Consider the following 22541-nt stretch of genomic DNA (forward strand, 5'->3'; position numbering starts at 1 on the left):
AAGCTAAAACATACCAAAAATTAATTCCAAAGTGAACTATCCCTTTAAGACAAATAAGATGACATTAACATCAAGATGACATCAAGAAATGAAAGGTTAAATAAAAATTGATGGTCAAAGAAAAGGAAAAATCACTGACAGAATATAAATAACATGAATTATGAAAATAAATGAAAGTGTAAATAAAAGAAAATTAAATGGGGTTTTTAATCAAATATAAAGTAATAAATCAATCATTTGTAACAATCAAGAGTAATATCTCTGTGTGTAGATTGTGTCTGTGTCCCTTCTCCTGCACATAAAAACAATCCCTCTGAAATCCCACGAGAGGCCACTCGATCTCAGGGGTTCAGCTATTTTTATAACCTAGTACACGGGTAAACCTTTGAATTTATTTTGAAATGAAATAACTAGTAAAAGGTATTTTGTTTTTGGTCATATTTTTTGTCATTTCTGGAGTTGACTCTGCAAGCGTGTTGGTTTATTTTCAGCTGTGGTTTCCTGTGAATGGTTGTGGTAGTTTTAGCTGAACCCTCTGGAAAAACAGCATATGATTTAGTTCTGGCTGAAAGGCGGAGTGTTTCTCTCCTGCGTTCACAGTCACACCCTAGTGTGAGTTTACATATGCAACTTCAAGCATTCCTGCCCTCTTCAAAGTTTTCATGTGGAACATTCTGAAATATAGAGCACACGAGGACAAAATATGGGTGAGTGATGGATCATCTTTTGTGGGAGAAATTTTGAATTGAAACTTCAACATGAATGTCCTAAATGTTTATGTTTTTCTCCAGAAGTCCCAACTTGACTCATTCCAGAGATGATAATGATATGCATTCAAGTCGGGATCTGTTACAGACTTGTTTTCAGTGAAAATGCTGAGGAAGCTCCAGTGTTTCCTTCTGCTGGGAACAGTATTCATCATATTCTTCGCAATACTTCACTGGGATGACGTGAGAGATGGGACTTTTTATCTGCACGTGGCATCATCATCATCATTACCTAAAGTCCCCACAAGCATGACGTCCTCTGAACGTAGAACAAGTGAAGATTCATTTATCTGGAAACAGTCAAGCAGGTCAGTGAAACCAAACCTGACGATCATCACACCTCACCTAAAACATGATCAGGGTCCAAACAACCTAATGCACACATTCATGCAGACTTCTCCCACACAACTCAAACTGCGTCAAGCACATCGTAGACGTAATATAAGAGAACTTTGCTCAGCCAATAGTAGCTTGAACTTCCCAGGGAAATTTAAGACATTTGACCAGATTCCAAGAAAAGCCCTGGACCATCTCATTGTGGATGATCATCATGGTGTTATTTACTGTTTTGTACCGAAGGTAGCATGTACGAACTGGAAACGAGTCATGATTGTGCTCAGCCAGAACCTGAAGGCACCTAATGGAGCTCCATATCTGGATCCTCTTGACATACCATCAGCATTATCCCACAATGCTACTCTGCATCTGACGTTTAACAAGTTTTGGAGACTCTTTGGTCGTTTCTCACGTCCATTGATGCATCACAAACTAAAGAATTACACTAAGTTCCTTTTTGTACGGGATCCTTTTGTACGCCTTATTTCTGCTTTCCGGAACAAATTTGCTTTGCCAAATGAGGAGTTCTATAGGCAGTATGCCTCCACAATGCTTCAGCGTTATGCTAATATTTCATCCCCCCCTGACTCTGCTCAAGAGGCCTTCGCCGCAGGTATCAGACTGTCCTTTACTCACTTTATTCAGTACCTGTTAGATCCACAGACTGAGAAAGTAAAACCATTCAATGAACACTGGCAGCAGATGAACAGACTCTGCCATCCGTGCCAAATTGACTATGATTTTGTTGGGAAGCTGGAAACTCTTGATGAGGATACAGAACATTTGTTGAGGATTCTTGGTCTGGATAATCAGATTCACTTTCCCCCAGGGTACCGCAATAGGACAGCTGTAAACTGGGAGCGAGACTGGTTTGCAAACATTTCAGTAGCTGACAGGAGAAAACTTTACAATCTTTATGAAGCAGACTTTAGATTATTTGGATATGGCAAACCTGAGACTCTTCTGCATAAGTGACATGAGAGTAAAAGGGATTATATAATATAAAATTGTACAGATACTTAAACATAATTCTAATTTGTTTGACTAAAACCTTGATATTTGTTGTTAAATTGTTGATGTTTTGTATTGCTTTGCTCATTGATTAGGTTTTCATGTTGCCCTCATAGAAAATTTCAGTAATATTTCATTGTTCGTACAAACACTGTTGCATGTACATGTAGTGAAATTCTGGTTGGTGAAATTTAACTGGTTGGAAATGACCAAACCCGTGCATTGATTTGTTTTGGCCACAAGGGTACAGTGTTTCTCAATTGATTTGTTGCAGACAGTGCAATATACTACAGCTATGTGAGCAGCGCTCTGATGAAGTTCTGAAATTTGACAGAAAGTATTAATCTATAAGAGGTGTTAGTGAGGCCAGCTGTGCTCTCCCTGTGGTCTGTGTGGGTCCTAACGCCCCAGTATAGTGACGGGGACACTATACTGTCAAAGAGCACCGTCCTTCGGATGAGACGTTAAACCGAGGCCCTGACTCTCTGTGGTCATTAAAAATCCCAGGATGTCTTTCGAAAGAGTAGGGGTGTAACCCCGGCATCCTGGCCAAATTTGCCCAGTGGCCTCTGTCCATCGTGGCCACCTAATCATCCCTATATACTAATTGGCTTTATCACTCTGTCTCCTCTCCACCAGTAAGCTGGTGTGCGGTGGGCGTTCTGGCGCAATATGGCTGCCGTCGCATCATCCAAGTGGATGCTGCACATTGGTGGTGGTTGAGGAGATCCCCCCTTCTATGTGAAGCGCTTTGAGTGCCTAGAAAAGCGCTATATAAATGTAATGAATTATTATTATTATTATTAATCTTTGATGCTAAAAAAAGCTAAATTTAGAATTTATGAAAAGAGGCCTATTTGACAGCTCTCCTAGGAATATGGAAATATTCCAGTGGAATATGTGAAATAGGGGCTCCTGTTTGAAAAAAAAAAAAAAAGCAGTTGAATATATTACCTTCACTGAAAATCACAAACCTGAAAACCACTTTATTTTACCAGATTTTTTACCAACTTTACCAGATTCCTAAGGCTATGTTCTCATTTGTGATGTTAAAATACTTTTAAACATAATATGTAGATTATAAATTCCGAAAGAGTTTTGGATGGGACTATCTGCTGAAAACCGGTGCGAGTCATTGCTAAATGTTACTATAAAAAGAAATAATAAATGTTATTTTAATAAGTATCAGTAGTTTTATTTGTTGTTATAATCTGTTCTTTAGTTAATTAAGATATGATAAGTAATGGTACTGGGTGTTTTGTTCAGTCATATTCATTACAGGAGATGAAAAGGTCACTGTAAATTCCATCAAGCAAAAAAAAAAACTGTTTTGTCTTGTCCTCTTTCTCCATCTCTCTTTAGTTCTCTATCAAACTGACTATAACTGGATGGTCTACTCTGAAAGGTCAAGGGCGAATTCACCGCCAAGTAAAATCTTCTGAACTACCGTCCTCTTCAGCTTGCTTGCGCTTCTGCTGTATGACAGCTTGAAAGGTTGTGTGGCAGGTCCTTTTAATGTTGTCCCCTCTATGAGATGCTTTTGAGTAAAGGTCAATACTAATGGCCTACTGTAGTCGCCCACAAGAACAGGATGCAAGTACATTTTTGCTTCCTGTGACCCCTGTCCATGCTGACTCATGCCCATTATATCTTACTTTAGTTCAGCACATTCTTTGGTCCCCCTCAAGAGGGATCCTACTTGTTGCTAAAATGTAGATCAGTAAATGAACTGAAAACAGAATAGGCAAAAAAAAAGGGACTTTAGAGAAAGTATGGTTGCACTTTCTATTAACGGTGAACAAAATAGGACCTAAAAAGATACATTGATGTTCTTTTCCAAGGAACTGCTTGACCTTCATCCATCTCAAGAGGTCAAACTATCTAAATAAACTGATATCCCATGACCTTTGTTTTTATATACAGATATTATAATAGACCACTATACCCAAACATCACTTAATGCATTTTTCACACACACACACACACACACACACACACACACACACACACACACACACACACACACACACACACACACACACACACACACACACACACACACACACACACACACACACACACACACACACACACACACACACACACAAAAGAATTATATGGTATATGTACAATTATATTTACCTATCACCTTTCAACGTGATTACGTAATGCCTGCGCATGGCAGCTCGTGCAGAAGACGAGTATGGCTATTTGTGGTTAAAAGGTTAGCTAGCCTATGTTTATTTATTTTAGAAAATGGACGATCGTTTCGCTATTCCTCGGCTGGGATCGTGTAGAGCCCATTGAAGCTGCACTGAAACTGCCATTTTGACCTTCAAACCATTGTACCCTGGTTGTACCCCATTGACCTCAAAAACCTTAATTTATTTTCGACTGAAGAAAGACATGAACACCTTGGATGACGTGAGGGTGAGTAAATTATCAGGAAATTTTAATTCTGAAGTGAACTAATCCTTTAAATCCATTTTTTTTTGGTTAAAATCTCGTAATCACGGTAATTTCAACATGGCGTGAACGCACCTTCAGACTGCGCGCCCACGCTCCTGCTCCGTCATGAGAACTAGCGCCTTGCCTTACGTGTAGTGCGATGAAACATTGATTAAAACGTAATCAAACACTTAAAACAAATGCCATAAGTCATTTGCAAATATAAAGCACAAATAGGCTAAATATTTAATGTGTTAGGAAAAAAGCAGGGCTGTTCTTGGAACCAAACAAAAAAGCCTAAAGGTTTTAACATTTACATATTCGGATAACGTTAGCTCAATTTAAATTAGATTTTCATTTCATGTCTTGCCAAGTACTTTCCTACACAGAGAGCAATAACAGGAACATGTAGCTAGGCTATGTGTGTGGTACAGTGACAATTGTTTCAAATGATATTGTGTAGCTATCTATAGGCTAACTTATAAAAACATTAAATGCTACTATTAGATGAGGAGAATTAAAGAAAATTATGTTTTTCAATATAAAACATTGAAACATATTGATGTTACTTTGTGTCTGTGAGAGGAAGTATTAAATGAGGGTCTTGTTAGTCCAACCTAAAGAGATTTGCTCTTCCTTAAACCATTTAAAGAAACAAGCCACTCAGACCTGATTTCAGGGCAACTAAATGTGCACTGACAGAATCAATACCTTGCTCTTTTACCTCTTCAACATAGTGACGTACATTTCTTGTGCTTTCCTGCTTATGTGTCAGCAACAGTTATAGAACAAGTGTGCTTTGTGTGCCTCAGGGCCTTTCCTTTTTTCTATAAAGCATTTTAATTATTTGAAAAACAGGAAGCAGAAATCCCATGGCTAGAAGTAGTGGTGTCCCAAGTAATTTACATAAGCGGCATACATTTATGTTCTTCCACATATAGGCTATATGGGCTAAAATCACACACACACACACACACACACATATCTCATGTCTATATCTCCAGGGCCAGACTGGGACACAATTTCAGACAGAGAAATCTCATAATCATCCAGGCCATCCCATATACCCACAACAGATTTTGGAACCATGGACAACCCTATTTTTTGTATGGCCATCACATAAAAAAGGGTTAAATCCTTAGGCTGTGCAAAATAATGAAAGGTTCTCTCTTGAACTGCACCTTAACTTCCATTTTCCTTCTCTTCATGTTCCCTGATATCTCTCTGTCTCTCTCCCTGTTGTGTGTGTCTGTGTCTGTCACTTCTTCATCAGCAGGTCTACTGCTATGAACAGAAGTTGCTCCACCTTGTTGCAAAACAACCACCTCATTGTAATTTTTTGCACATAACCTAAATGTATTTTAGTTATATTCAAAGTATTACATAGGACAATTGTTGTTGTTGTTGTTGTTGTTTTGGCTTGACAATGCCAACATACTGATTTACTATTTTTAAGCGTATTATTATTCTTCTGAGCCAAAATTTAAACATGCTAGCAACATGCAAATTCATGTTAGTAGTGTGTTAAAACATGCTAATTCATGCTAGCAACGTGCTAAAACATGCAAGCAACATGCTAATTCGAGTTAGCAACATGTTAGTAACATGCTAATTCATGTTAACAACGTGTTAGTAATATGCTAATAAATGTTAAAAAAGTGTTAGAACATGTTAGCAACATGCTAGTTCATGTTAGCAGTAACACCCCATTACTATAGTCACTCTACTATGGTCTAATGCCGCGTTCCAGGCAACCTGTAACCCGTGTTTTTCCAACCTTATACCCGTGAAAGTGCACTGGAACGGCAGTCAAACCCGTGACTTCCCACCCGTGAACTCGTACTAGATCGATGTACTCCCAGTTACGAGTTCTGACGTCACATAGCCCGCAAAACCATACAAAACAACAATGGCAGCCCCTACGGATGCAGTGTTTCTGCAGGCGGTACACAGTGAGAATACACTTTAGGACAATATAACGTTGCAGTCAAATTAATAATAATATAATAATAATGATAATAATACACACAAGATTATGTATTACTATGTTATGTGTCTGAAACAATAAGTATGTATATACACACACGATTATGTATTACAATGTTATGTGTCTGAAAAAATAAGTATGTATATTGCGCTCAGGTAGTTTGGCGTGACTGGCCTGGAATGCTACAAAGTCGTGAGTCGTGGTTTGAAGTCGTGATTTACGTGCTCAAAAACCTGCCTGGAACGCAGCATCAATACTGTATGCTAAAGGACATTATTATTCTATTGTAAAGTTACAGTAGTAATTTAGCAGAGAGATATTTACATACATTAGGTTTGGAGGGAGCTATAGGGCAGACAACAACAAAAATATGAGTCATAATAATGCAATAACATTTTCAGTGTTAGGTTTTTTCTATAAAGATATTGTCATGATGTAGTTTTCATTGTGCTAATTTTGACATTTATAGGCTATTTAAAAAGTTTATATCCCGCAATTCTGACTTTTTTCCCGCAATTGCAAGTTTATATCACGCAATTCTGACTTTTTTCACGAAATTGCGAGTTTATATCACGCAATTCTGACTTTTTTCACGAAATTGCGAGTTTAGATCACGCAACTCTGACTTTTTTCTCGAAATTGCGAGTTTATATCATGCAATTCTAAGATAAAAAGTCAGAATTGCGAGACAAAAAGTCACAATTACTTATTTTTATTCTGTGGCGGACACAAGCTTCCATATACGTGCCTACTTTAGTAATCTTGTAATGTATATTTACAATAAAACGAAGTATTATATAAAACAACCCTGCTTCTTTTTGTTTTCATTTAAAAAATATATATTTTAATGAACAATAATAACTAAGAGTATGCCTAGGCTATATGTAACCTATAAGAAGCTTTTAGAATAGGAAATAAAGACAAGCAAACAAGTTGGTGAAAAGTACAAAGGTAGCCTAGTGCTCTAAATATCAGGTGAAATATGAACTAACTTTGCCCTCAGCCAAAACGATTTGCCCGTTAACAAATAATAGATTTTTGAGACCAGAGATTACTCGTTTGATATTAGGCTACTCAAAGCGAATTACATCTCATGTAACCACAACAGGGACATCAGAGCCAGCGGCAAATATCATTGCTCAGGGTATGTGTGTGTGTGTGTGTGTGTGTGTGTGTGTTCACTACTCACTGCTCCTATTGTGTGTGCTTTAACTTGGATGGGTTAAAGGGTTAGTTCACCCAAAAATGAAAATTCTGTCAGTAATTACTCACCCTCATGTTGTTCCAACCCCGTAAGACTTTCGTTCATCTTCGGAACACAAATTAAGATATTTTTGATGAAATCTGAGAGCTGGCTCACTCCTTCATGGCTACTAGGTAATTTCATTCTGCCGGTCCAGAAAAGTTAGTAAAGACATTGTTAAAATAGTCCGAGTGACTACAGTGGCTCAATCTTAAGTTTATCAAGCGACGAGAATACTTTTTCTGTGCGAAAACCCCCCCAAAATAACGACTTTATTCATTTCCTTCCGTTTGGGCCTCTGAGTGAGATCACGAGAGCGCCACGACGCATGCGCGAGAACTGAGAAGATGACACAGTTGGGTCTCGATGTAGTGTTTAAAATGCTTCTAAAGTGTGCATTTCCTGGATGCACACTTGTGGATGTGGATTTATTTCTCAATATCAGCACTTAAAATGGATGTGAACAGTCTTATTTAGAATTACCATGAAGATTGTTCACATCCATTTTAAGTGGTGATATTGAGAAATAAATCCACCAATAAACCAGAACTGTGAATGAAGATAAGCGAATAAAAGACAATATAAACACTGACATTTTGATTGTATTTTATAAGATTTAGAGACCTGCATGCCAGGGAATGCTTCACTTGAGCGGTCATGAAGAAGATAAGGGCAGCACACCGTCCCAGACAAAGCCTGGGGGCTCTGGATGATCATTGGGTGGTTCTCACTGCTTCCTGTCCTTAAATGTTATCACTAGTGAGTCGGGTGACTGTGGTGACCCAATGTGTCTCGGGCTTATTTTGGGTAAGTGTATATGCGTCTTGAAATGTGTGGGAAGTGATGTCTTTAGGCTGTGTGAGTTTGTTGTCATGTTTCTTTAGGCTGCGAGTAGATGCTCACCCTCTTAGCATGCTTTAACACCAGTGCGGACAGAGCTGTTGGCGCCTTCCTAAACAAACAACCAGTGAGGCAGGAAAGAGAGAGAGGAAAATGTGGAATCAAGGAAAGGTAGACCTGGTGAGTATGTGGGGTAAATCTTTGTGTTTTAACAGGCAGGAAGGAAAACAGATTGCTGAGAGGAAAGAAAATAAGGGAAATCATGGTGTTTATCAAATTATTCTCAAAACACACCGAAATATTTTTTAATGAATCAAAGAAAGAACTCTTTTCATGGCATGCCAAGGAAACTACTCCCAGTTACATGTCGAGAATGTATAAAAAGCTGGGGTCAGCAAGATTTTTTTTAATGTTTTTGAAAAAAGTCTCTTATGCTCAGCAATGCTGCTTTTATTAGATCAAAATTACAATAAAATATTATTACAGTTTAACATTTTTTTTTTAATTTTCAAATATTATTTATTCCTTTTGTGGCAAAGCTGAATTTTTAGCTCCAGTCTTAAGTTTCACATGATCCTTCAGAAATCTTTCTAATATGCTGATTTGGAGTTTAAGAAACATTTCTTATTATTGTCAATGTTGAAAACAACTGTGCCGCTTCATATTTTTGTGGAAACTCTGATACATTTATTCAGGATTCAGACAGTTCAAAAGATCAGCATTTATTTGAAATAGAAATCATTTGTAAAATGTTAAATGTCTTTTCTGTCATTTTTGATAATGTGTCCATGCTGAATAAAATCATTAATTTCAGTTAACTGACCCCAAACTTTTGAATGGTAGTGTGTATATAAAACACTCACTGTTGCTTCCAAATATACCTTTGAATGTTCAGTGAAATGTATGAAGACTGTGTGTATATCTGTCTTCAGGTGAAATCTTCCTGCTCTTTCCTGTCTGGATTTCCTTTCACAAACAAGAAGCGGAGCTGGACAATGGAAAACAGGAAACAATGCATACTAACTAAAAGTCCATGAAAGTGAAACTAACAACAAACATAACTCAATATCCCCGACACAAATATACCTTCGAATTGAACTGTTCCTGTCAATGTGAAATGAATGAAGACTGCGTGTGAATCTGAGTCTTCGGGTGAAATATTCCTGCTCTTTCCTCTCTGGATTTCCTTCCACACATCATCTGTCACAGGTAATCTACATACATTTCCTATAGAAGTGAGTGAAAAAACATTCCCTAACGAATCTGTCTATCAATGGCTTCATTTTCTGTCCTGCAAAAGGGGAAGCACAGCTCACATTTAATCAAGATCATTTCGTATCATTGCAGGTGTGTTTATCAGTCGTATGTCATAAAGTGAATTGCAATATTTGCTGTGATTCAGTTCTATTGACTTCTATTGATTACCCAAAAGTGGACACCACTCACGCATATCCATGATGATCTTTGAAGAGGAAGTCTGGGGTCTCCAAGCAATCAATGAATGAATGGTTGAACAGGTGGGAAGGTGTCTCATTTGAAAGTGTAAGGAGGCAGATCCATCCGATGTGACAGTGGCTGCATCTGAAAACACATACTCTCTACAGTGAGTACTTATTTTGAATGAGTAATTACATAATGACTGCTAAAAGGGTATGTTCTATATAGTATGAATGTGTATAGTATGAATGGAATCTATCCGCCATGTTGTCATTATCATGTGACTTACCAGCGTCAGTTGCGTCGCTTCACTGCCATTCATAAATCTTCTCCTGTGGCCTCATGGGATAGTAAAGTGTCCATCGTATGCACACTTCAGAATCTCTCCGGAAGAAGTAGGACATCCATGTACTTTTTGCCTATACTCTTTTATGAGTACTGTGAATTCAGACATACTTCTTTCGTTGCATACTACACATAGGTACTATATAGTAGGGAAGTATGCAATTTCTAATGCAGCCAGTGTTTGAAGGTCACACCTGTTTAGACTCATACGTCACCTTATCATCCATGCAGTTTAATAGTTCTATTGACTGTTGAAATACACCACCTAGTCATTAATGATAGCATTTTTTTAATAAAACATCTAAAATAAAGAGAAACATGTCAGATTTATTACATTAACAAGCGTGTTACATTAACGCGCAATAATAATAATGATAATTACTTTGGACAAAAAATTGTCTCTCATTTTGTAATGATGCAGGGGGTTGAATAGATGGCAGATGAAGATGTAGTTCTAATTGCAGAGGTTATATTGAAATAAACAAACAAGCAAAAATAAAACCAATACACACAAGAACCAGGGAAACTGAAACAAGAACCATCTAAAGACAGCCACAGCAAAACAACGACTGACCAAGCAACAAGTGGGGAAGACGATTTAGGGGAAAAACTACAAACTGACTACAAAATGGCACATGGGACAGAAAACAGGAAGTATCACAAAAATCTAAGGACAACCACAGAGAACAAATTACACATTTACACCTGGTTTTGAATATGGTACCATGGTAGAACCATGAATCTTTGGAGTACTATACTATGTACATGTATATCAAATCACTATTGAATTACCATCTGATACTATGACTGTAGCATGCTTCTTTTTTGGTTGCAATTAATTAGTATTAATAATTGCAATTATGAAGTTATAAATAATATTTGTATATAAGAAAACTATTATTATAATTTTAAGAATGAACATAGGCCATCTAGTTATTTTACTGGTTGTTTATTTTTACCATTTATTCCCTCATTTTACTTTTTTGAATTTGGGTCAACGTCAGCTTCTGTTGTTTTGAAATATACTATATGGATAAACATTGACTTTACCTTTACAATATAAACAATGAATTAGATACATTTACATGGGTTGTTTTTGGAACAATCTTCGAAATTAACCTTAAAAATGTATTTATTTAGCTAATCAAAATCTAACAATCCAATAATGTTAAAAAAATCAAACCCTCTTGCAATAAAAATTGATGCACCTGTTAAATAAAAGCATATTCAGAAGCCTTTGATCATCATCTCCACTCTCTTATGAGCAAGAAGAATATTTTGTGATATAGTTTACAGAGAATAACTTTCTGCTTTAGTGACGCACAACAACAGTGTTCAACAATAGCCAATCTTACACCCTTAAACTCGTGAGACTTCCCTGCAGGAGCTGTGATCACGATGGCAGACACATCCAGATAAAGTTTACACCCTGAGGAGGCAGAGCTGGTTGATGTCACCTCATCAAAAGGGCCAAGCCGACAGAGATGGCAGGAGCGCCTCATGTGACTGGCTCAGTGCTTCCTCTTCACAGGTTTGAAATGGCAAGACTTTCTTTAAAAAGCACTAAAGCGAGACACAGTGTGGAATACAGGTTCAGGTTTCCTTCCCCCGTCAACAGACCTGATGAAGTATGTTTGAACTGTGGTGCCATATTCACTACACTGACATTTTGTCAATTGAAATTCAAAGAAAGAATGATGGAATATGCCATGTCTATATATAGCCCCTTTCATTCATACAGTCTTTAATGGTAAATTACCGTTAATGACTTAATGAGCAATCAGCTTGGTGAAATTAAAGATACATCTTCGTTTACCAAGCATGAATGATGATCGGAAAATAGGTTGAGCACTAAAAACAGAACAGCTGAACATCAATACACAAATAAAATATTGTTTAAAATGTTAGTTAAGGCCTTCAGTTATTCTTTTGGAATAAATGTAAAAATGATTAAAACACTAACTTGAGATTAAATACTTGGTGAACAATAAAAAAATAATACTAAAACTAAAATTGTATTTGGTTTCTTTTTTGATGTAATGTTTATTTAACCAGGAAAATGTGACAACATTAAATTGAACTGGGACATGAATTTACATTTGATTTATTTAAAACAAAAACAAAAAAACACTCATTTCAGAACACCACTGCATGCCACTGGATCAAGTGTGAACAAGACTTAAAAATACAAGTAAATCGGTTTTGGTTTGTGGTCATACTCGGATGTAAAAAATGTAGTCAAATTGGACAGATGGTGAAACTAAAGCACTTCTCCTCCTCATCCAGGTGGATGAAGAAAACGGCCCAGCATTTTACAATCATTTCTGATGATTTGGATCACATAGGCTATTCACACTTCAGTACAATCATACCACAGACAGAACACATGGCTTGTGTGAACAGCATTGTGTATTTACCGGAAAAGTCATTCTGCTCATTTTACAGTAATTTGCCTGTATTGCTGTAAAAGGGCCTATATGTTTCACGATGATTATATGTGATCACAATGATGATAGGCTAGTTCATCCAAAAATGAAATTCTTCATCCCAAGATTCGTTCCAAACCTGTATGACTTTCTTTCTTCTGTGGAACACAAAAGAAGTAGTTGTATATAGGCTAAATGTCTCTGTGTCTTTTTTGTCCATTCAGTGTCAATCAATGGTCACCAACTCTGTTTGGCTGCTAGCAACATTCTTCAAAATGTGTGTTCTGCAGATAAAAGAGTCATACAGGTTTAATACGACATGAGGGTGAGTAAAAACGTATACCTTTAATAAATAAAAAGTGTCTGTCATTCAAGACATCACTTAAATTGACTATATTTTCAGATTTACTTTACCATTCAGATTCACTTTATCATTTTACTGATTGTTTATGAAATACTTATATTTTATGTTTGAGACACAGAGAGGTCCTGTGGACACTTTTTCTTTTCTTGCCCATAGAAGAACTCTGTTTTAGCTGAGCCAAGTACTCCTACGGATCAGTAATTATCTCAAAATAGGTGAAGTTTTTTTTTTTTTTTTTTTTTTTTTTACCTAATCAAAATGCTGCTGGATGCCAATTTGATCATTATTCATCAGATTTTTAAAAAGTGAGAAATGCTGAGATCACACAGCATGCCCAGAGGAATTTAGAAAACTTTAATTAACAGTTCAGTAATTTTGCTCTAACTTGCAAGCTTTTAATGGTCCCTCTGCGCTTTGTTTTTATGATAATATTGTCATGTCTTTAAATTATCTTCATTTGTGGGCTTTTCTAAACACACACTTGGGGTCGGTAAGATTTTTAAATGTTTTTGAAAAAAAAAAAATACTTACCAAAGCTACATGTATTCCATCAAAAATAGAATAAAATTGTGAAATATTACTGCAATTAAAATATTTGTTTCGATTTTAATATATTTTATTAAAATTTCTGTGATGGCAAAGCTGAATTTTCAGCATCATCACTCCAGTCTTCAGTCTCACACAATCCTTCAGAAATCATTCGGATATGCTGATTTGGTTCTCAAGAAACATTTCTTATTTTTATCAATGTTGAAAACCGCAGCTTAATATCTTTGTGGAAACCAGTACACACTTTTTCTGGATTCTTTGATGAAGAGTAAATTCAAAAGAACAGTATTTATTTGAAATAAAAATCTTTTGTAACAGTAAATAAATGTTTTTGCTGAATAGAAGAATAAAACAAAAGTTTGAAGCGTAATAATCTTAATTACATTTCTAACTTCACAAGACGGAACAGTTTAATCAGTCCAAAGTGACTTCATTCCACTTTGAAAGCTCCTTAAAGAGAAATATTGAGTCGCCAGTCACAGATCAATATAGAGAACAGTGCAGCCTTCAGCACTCGCATCACCACCATCATCATCATCATCGATTTGCTGGATTTTTCAGATGTAATCAGACTGCATCTTGTGTGCATCATTTTCAGATACAGCGCTGATGTATTGTATAGTGAGATTGGCAGCCATACGATTAGTTGTGACAGATTTCACAGCTGTGGCATTTATGGGGGATATGGACTCATAGATGATCACACGTTCTCTTCTCTCACTCTCTTTCATGGTCTAGACAGACTGAAAGAATACAAGAAGCCTCTAGAGTCTCGAGACAATCTGTTAAAGTAATGTGTGACGTCGATATTATTGAATGCATTATAAACTATCAAACTTTCTGCTCTCTTTGGGTATACAGTTGATTTTAAATAGGCTGATTCGAGTAATATTATTGCTGTATATCTGATGCCAGCCTGTGTTTGAAAGTGCGGAGGCAACTTTCAACTTTCATTCTCACTCAAGACTCATGACACCTTAACCTTTAAAGGTGAACTATGCAGGTTTTTTACCTCAACCGAACAGCTTCGGAGTCATTGGAATTAGAGATGCGCGGTTGGCGGTTACAGCCGCGGATAAACCGCGGATCGGGCGGATGACGGGACGAAAAAAAATATTTTAATTAGGGCTGTCAAATGATTAATCACGATTAATCACATCCAAAATAAAAGTTTTTTTTACATAATATATGTGGGTGCACTGTGTATAATTATTTTGTATATATATAAATACACACACATGCATGTATATTTTAGAAAAAAATATTATTTATATATAAAATATTTATATTTATATATAATATAAATTATATATAAATCTATATACAGTATATACATGAAAATATTTCTTAAATATATACAAGCATGTGTGTGTATTTATATATATATAAAATAATTATACACAGTGCACCCACATATATTATGTAAAAAAAACTTTTATTTTGGATGTGATTAATCACGATTAATCATTTGACAGCCCTAATTTTAATTAAATTCGGGCCGGTGGCGGGCGGTTGAACCAATCAAATGAAAAAATATACATTGTTAAATATTGTTATCTGACTATATACCTACATCCAAAAAAAAAATTAAAAAAAATTGAGCACACTTTGAAATAGTCAAATTTTCATCAGCTAGTCGAGTCTATGCAGAGACTGCTTGTTGTTATCAGAGATGGTAACGCCGGTGTTGTGCCGAATTTCGACCCCCGCCAAATTATTACCCCCCTAGCATTGGTAGGTTTAGGGTTAGTTGTGGGGGAGGGGGTAGGATTAGGGGCGGGGTTGGGATTAGGCAATCAGGTACTGACTTCAACGAGGGGGGTAATAATTTGGCAGGGGGTCGAAATTAGGCACAACACCGGCGAAGGAGGTAGTGACAAACTCAAAAAAAGGAGAATTAAAAACAAAGGAAATAGAAGGTCAGAAAAGTGTTGCATGGAATAAGTTGTGCGCTCTCTTGATATGCGCCCGTTTGATATTGTTTCTGGTAAAGGATTCCACGTGGCCCAGACGTTGATTGACATTGGAGCTAAGTTCGGTGCTGTTGACGCTGGACGAGCCTGTTCTGAAGACTCCCGTTAATTTTGAATGCATGGGAAGAGAGCGGAGAGCGCGTCTTTTTCAGGCACAGTGCAATTCATTTTATACCATCAACAGGCCTAACAATCATATAATAAACTATAGAGCCTCGATATTAAAGAAACGCCGAAGTCACTCATAGGCTTTTTCGTTGGTGCGCCATCAGCTATGCCTACAAAAGACAGATGAAATCTAATATTAATAATTGATCCATGTCGGTATAATATTTTATAATGAAAAATAGCCTACACAATCAAGATAGACTATTTAGGCCTACTTTTTAGCCTATTTATTAAATCCAGGAAATTGGTTAATGAAACATGGATTAAAATGAAGATACAATTAATACAAAACGAAATTCGCTTTAAAGAAAGGCTTTGTGCTTTTTTGAGGCCTCTGTGAAAGTTTGAAAGTCTTTTAGTGCCGCTTTGAGTGTTCGTGTCCGTAATGGAGAACTGTCACGTAACATTGTTGGCGCCCCATACAGGCCCGTCGCCAAGGGGGGGCATTAGGGGGCCGTGCCCCCCCAGATGACACAACGTGCCCCCCTAATCATATGGTCAGGTCATTGAGCAAACTTACTATTGGGAGCAAAAAAACGTATCGTAGGCCTATTCCATAACGAAATGTCGTCAGCAGCATTTAGCACACAGGTGCACTAATCTCTGTAACTTTAAATAACACGACATTGTCTTCAGAAATATGAAAATTAGTCGGAGCGTGTAAGGCTCTGCGCAAGGCTTAGCCTACCTTCCCCTGGCCAAGTGGGCTTGTCGAATTTTCTGATTAATTTGCCTGCTAAAAACAGCCTACTGTTTCCACGTTAAAAAAAGGTAATTTTTTCTCAGAATTGCGTGATATAAAATCAAAATGGCAAGTTATAAACTCAGAGTTGAGTGATATACAGTCACATTTGCGTGTCATAAAGTCAGAATTGAGAGAAATCCATGTGAGAATTGTGAGATAAAAAGTCGCAATTATCTTTTAATTTTTTTTTATGCCGTGGCGAAAACAAGCTTCCATATACTTCTGATTGCTTTTAGAGGGAAAAGCTGTCCATAAATGCTGGTCTAGGATCAGTTTTCTCCGTAATAAAATAATATTGGCTAAACTCCGGTGTTTTGAGCGGTGAGTGGATTAGTTCTACGCGCGTGCAAATCCTCTCGTTATAATAAGCAGATAGGCTATGCAAATAAGGCATTATTGTGTATCAGCTTTACTGATAGCCTAGGAACTTTGTGAGATCGCGATGAAGTTGTATAACCGCTTTTTAAAGATAATAAAATTGGCGCTCTTTGCGAGCTTTCTGCCATGCCAAATCCTGCATATAGCCTAGTAAATGTTTTTAAAGGGGAAGCGCGTGTTGGTTCACCCTCCTGATCCTCAGCAAGCGTGTGAATGATCGTGTGAATGTGCCAGCGTGTCTCTGAGCAAACCTTCATTTCTCTGCCCATGATTTTCTGATCATAGGCGGAGCCTCCGCCTATGATCAGAAACTTAATATTTTGTGTTTTGGTGTTGTTTAAATATAGAATTTGGTCTATTTCAGTTATATTAGACTAAATAGGGGATGTCATTGTTTTTGTGACTGTCTGTTTTGTAGATCATAAAAAGTGTGCCCCCCCCCATGAAAATGAAATGCCCCCCCATTCTATATGTTCTGGCGACGGCCCTGGCCCCATACAATAGCAGCATGTTGAAATTATGTGCCAAAATGCGTTTTCTATTAGGCTACAATGAAAATATTGTACAGTAGCCTATCAGATAAGGTCAGGTTTGCGGAAGTGCGTTTAATTTAGGCTATTTATTTATTTTTGTCCCTGCGCGCCGATCGGAGAGGAGTTCACAGCTGATATTCTGAGAGCTTTCTAGTCTCGCGGCTGTCATCAGCAGCGCCTTGTATCGCCCAATCAGCGGATGCGGAACCGCGGGTGCGGTTTTGAAAATTGGTCAAAAACGTTGGTGCGGATGGATGGCGGACGGATGATGAGTTTTGTGATGCGGTTGCGGATGAAATAATAGCCCATCCGCGCATCTCTAATTGGAATGGTTATATTACTCTTTTCGGGTTGAATGGTGGTCGTTTCGCACCCCCCTATCGCATGTGAGCGGAAAAAACACACATGCAACTTTGAGCCGGCGGGCCGCCGGCCGCAGCATCAGGAAGTGTCGCGTGATATCAGGTCTCGCGATGTAACGAATTGCTTTACGGCAAAAAAGATCTGATAAAATTCTGATAAAATAAGCATCAAACAGAAATAACCCGGCGCCGTATACATATGGTGTTCGACTGCCGACAGTTAAACAGGGCGCGCAGCTCTTAAAAGGGCCACACCTTATTTCAACTCGTTACAGCTTCCATCCTACTGAACAGGTACCGGTGTACAGGGGGAGGGGATCAGGCCGTGAGTGCAGAGCCATCTCTGCGTGAGTGCTATTTACGACAGTAGCCTACAAGTACTCCACAGCGACTCTAGGGGTCGCTGTTTGACAAAAACGGAATTCCTGCATAGTGCACCTTTAAACGGCATTGCAGCTTTTTCTCTTGATGTGAATACTATAAGCCTTAGAATCTCAGTTGATGTTGTAGTCGTGTATCCTCTAACATGTCTCTGTATATCCAAAAGTAATACATGTTTTCTTTTACATTCATGTACTGTATAAACTTAAATATCCATAATTTTATGTTAAATCATATATATATATAAACTCAGATCTGCTCAGTTGTTACCAAACTTATCCAACTCAGATGTGCTAAACATTGTTAAATGTTTAAACATTGTCTAAGTATAGGAGCTAAGCAATTATTTATGTACATTTCAAATAAGCCTATTATTTTCACATTTTAGTTAACTTAGTTTAATTGTATTATAATTTGAAAAAGTCTGGAACTAAACAATTTAGAACTACATGAACACAATAATTCACGTACCAGTTTGCTAGTTGTTTTTAATCAGTTACATTTTTATATGATCTATTTGCAGTCACTCATTTTAAATGATGCACTGTCAAGCTGCTCATTTCATGTATAATTTATTTGATTGTTCTAAACAGTTGTATTTATTCATATTTAATCTGCCATAATTCTGTTGAGTAGATAACTTGTGCCATATAAACAAAGATTTGATTGCAGAGGTGAAAAATACAATCTGATAGTAATATATTTTAAAAGATTGCACCCATTTTACCCTACGTTGAGCCAGTGTATAGTTACTTACTACCTTGAATTATCAGTAGCCTGTGTAACTAGCTACCCCAACACTGCTGCTCAAACCTCACAGTTACACAACACCGACTGTTTGATGGTGAGACTGGAAGGCAGAATTAGGACCACAGCAGGTACACCACACACACAAACACACACACACAACACACACGTTGGTACGTTACATCACATTTGTCAGACTTACAGTATGTGCATACACAGATACTTGCATATACATTTAAAAAATGCACCTATAATAATGTATACTGCCAAATAATGTTCTTAGACAAGAACAAAATCATGTCTCCTGCATAAAGTTCAGATTAGAACCCCACTGAAGACCTTTGGAATGAAATACAAACTGCGAGTCAGGACCAGTCACCCAACATCAGTGCTTGAACTCACTGATGCTTGTGTGTACAAATGGGAGCAAATCTCTTTTGGCAAAACATCCAACATTTAGTGTCAAACCTTCCCAGAAGAATGGAAACTGAAGATAACCAGAGAGCCCTGGTTACAACATTACGGTGGGCTATTGCAAACTGCTCCGAAAGTGTGAGTATATGTAGAACGCGCAACAGCACCTCGTTTTTACTTTGAAACATGCAGTGCTCACGTTTATTTAATTAAATCATAGCCTTTTGAAGTTTATCACGTTAAGCAATTTTAAGACCTCTTGAAATGAAAATTAAGACTTTAAAGCAGCAATTGAAGACAGAGATGTATAAAACCTTCAGATCGCACAGTGTGTCGTTACAGAAAACTAGCTGTCCAGTCCAGGCTTTGCCGAAAATATGATTGTGAGTCCTAAAAATGTACTGTATGGGTGTGTGAGTTTGTTCATAGAATGTGGTTGTCACTGCTGTAAACTCCCATATATAAAAATTATTATTTGAAAAATATTATTTTTGTGCATCTAGCAGCCTAGGCCCCTGTGCTTGAGTGTGTTAAAGGGTTAGTTCACCCAAAAATGAAAATTCTGTCAGTAATTACTCACCCTCATGTTGTTCCAACCCCGTAAGACTTTTGTTCATCTTCGGAACACAAATGAAGATATTTTTGATTAAATCTGAGAGCTGGATCAATCCTCCATCAATTACCTCTACCTCCAGCAATTATCAAGCGACGAGAATACTTTTTGTGCGCAAAAAAACAAACAAAAATAACGACTTTTCTTCTAGGTTGTACGTCACGCATCACACACGTGACCAGCGTCGGCCAATAGTGAGCCTACGTGTGACGTACAACCTAGAAGCTTTGCGCAATATCACTACGTGAAATCTCACGGCCCACAGAGAAGGAAATGATTAGTTGAATAAAGTCGTTATTTTTGTTTGTTTTTTTGCGCATTCTCGTCGCTTGATAAACTTAAGATTGAGCCACTGTAGTCACTCGGACTATTTTAACGATGTCTTTCATAATTTTTGGCCCGGCCAGTTTCGATCCCTTAAGAAGCCTATGGAGGAATGATCCAGCTCTCAGATTTAATAAAAAATATCTTAATTTGTGTTCCGAAGATGAACGAAAGTCTTACGGGGTTGGAACAACATGAGGGTGAGTAATTACTGACAGAATTATCATTTTTGGGTGAACTAACCCTTCAATGCGCTCCTGATTAACATCCATGATTTTTCAATTTAAATGTTTTCAAGCTCATATGGGTGTAGTGTTTGGGTGTACACATACTTTTGGCCATGTAGTGCATGTAGTTACACCTCCATGACAGGTGCATGTAGAATACACACACAACTACTAAATTTACCCACATATCCCTCGGGCAAAATGTCACTATCAATCTACACAGATTGTGCTGATGAAGATGAACTCATTAATAATGTATGAGAAAGCCAGGACTGCAGAATTCACAGACAGTCATTATTAATTTTAAGATGCAATATGTATGCGCATGCTTCATCAAAGAATTTGCTTGATGAGAAAGAAAACACTCCAAAGTTTACAAAATCACTTCAGGGATTTGTCTGAATACTGGTGTATTTACAAACTCCTTATGCTTCTTTGAGTATTTTTAGGGTCTGTTCATATTTGTAGTTCGGTTCTCTTGGTTCTTTTGGTCAGGAGGACCAAAAAAGAAAATTATATATTTAGTCCTGGTTCGTTTAGTGTTCACACTGTCATTATTAACACTGACAGATACAAAATGACAAACAGCTTTTATGAAGTATTGTTTACAACAGAAATGATCAATCATCCAATACAAGGCTGTGTACTGGGCCTAATGGGCCCGTTGTATGTGCGTACATATGATGGTATTTTGACCAGCTGAGAACTCACAAAGAACTTACAAAATGTGTAAAGGGGTCAAAACAGCGGCAGGAAATCCTCTGTTACACACACAAATGGAGATATGCTGCAAGGAGAAGCTATCTCACAACCAATTCGTACGAGTGAGTAGGCTACGAGGTGACTAATTCGTACAAACTCACTCTTACGAATTCGTACGATTTGTCTACACCCCAGTGATGGGTAGGTTTAGGGGCGGGGTCAGGGGTATGTCATTCGTACTAATTCATACGAATTGGGCAACTCGTAAAATATGTACGATTTAGCAAAAATCGTACGAATTCGTGCGAGTGAGGTCGTATGAATTCGTACAAATTAGCCAACTCGTTAAATACGTACGAATTGCCGTGAGATCGGGTTGGGGAAAAAAGGGTTTGCTTCAGCATTCTGTCCTTTTTAGGGCCGCATCTTGTGACATCATATCCTGTTTTCGGTTCATTTATATGTCTTCGGCCTGTGTTGCGTTCATATTTCAGTCAAACCGCACCAGAGTTCGTTTGGAAGCGGACAGAGACCCACCTTTCCAGGGTTAGTTTTAATCGAGTCAAACCTGCCCAGTGTGAACGCCCATAGTCTAGTGCTCTTAGTACCGGTACTTAAAATTGTTTACTTAAATTGTTACCTTAGTACTGAGTTAAAACATTTCAAGTTTTGAAAACATTATTGTACACCACTTGGGCAACAGAGATGCAGTTATTTATAGGTTTGTATAATTACATAATGTAAGCGTGATGAAAACAGATGCAGAAAAATCCCTAATGCAGTTTCATGGCTGAATGTATTGAGGGCCTAAGGAAGATTCTTTTGAAAATGACCTAGTCGGTGGGTTGTCTAAACTGCTAAGAGGTGGATGGAGCGCAACAGAATGGAACAGAATGTACATCTCAAGAAGCCGGCACAGCGTCTTATAAATGCAATGCTTTTGATGTAGCACTTTCCTCCAACTAGATAAGGCATGTACATGTGTAGAGAAACAGCAGCAGAACAGTTTGGTCTCTATGCGATCATGTTATCAGGTACCCACATTCAATTGGTCAGAATCAATTGTGCACTGACTCCACTACAGGTCACTTGAAAGCTTCTGGCTGATTAGTTGAGCAGGAGAGGGAGATGGTGGGTACAAAGAGCAAGAGCAGTTGGTACAAAATGAAATGCAGTTATAATTATAAATTATATTTACAAATCTGAGGTCATGTCCTCTCT

The 22541-nt window shown here is 37.6% G+C and overlaps 1 protein-coding gene across 1 annotated transcript; it reads left to right on the forward strand.

The window, feature by feature from the left end:
* Positions 1–585: 585 nt before the first annotated feature.
* On the forward strand, positions 586–2105 carry LOC130097634 (carbohydrate sulfotransferase 12-like). The gene is made up of 2 exons (XM_056264565.1): positions 586–707; positions 795–2105. The coding sequence occupies exon 2, from the start codon at positions 873–875 to the stop codon at positions 2076–2078; it is 1206 nt and encodes a 401-aa protein (XP_056120540.1). The 5' UTR covers positions 586–707; positions 795–872; the 3' UTR covers positions 2079–2105.
* Positions 2106–22541: the final 20436 nt, after the last annotated feature.

This window comes from Rhinichthys klamathensis, unplaced genomic scaffold (assembly GCF_029890125.1).
Source record: "Rhinichthys klamathensis goyatoka isolate OS25496 unplaced genomic scaffold, OSU_Roscu_1.1 h1tg000222l_1, whole genome shotgun sequence".
NCBI classification, from domain to species: Eukaryota; Metazoa; Chordata; class Actinopteri; order Cypriniformes; family Leuciscidae; genus Rhinichthys; species Rhinichthys klamathensis.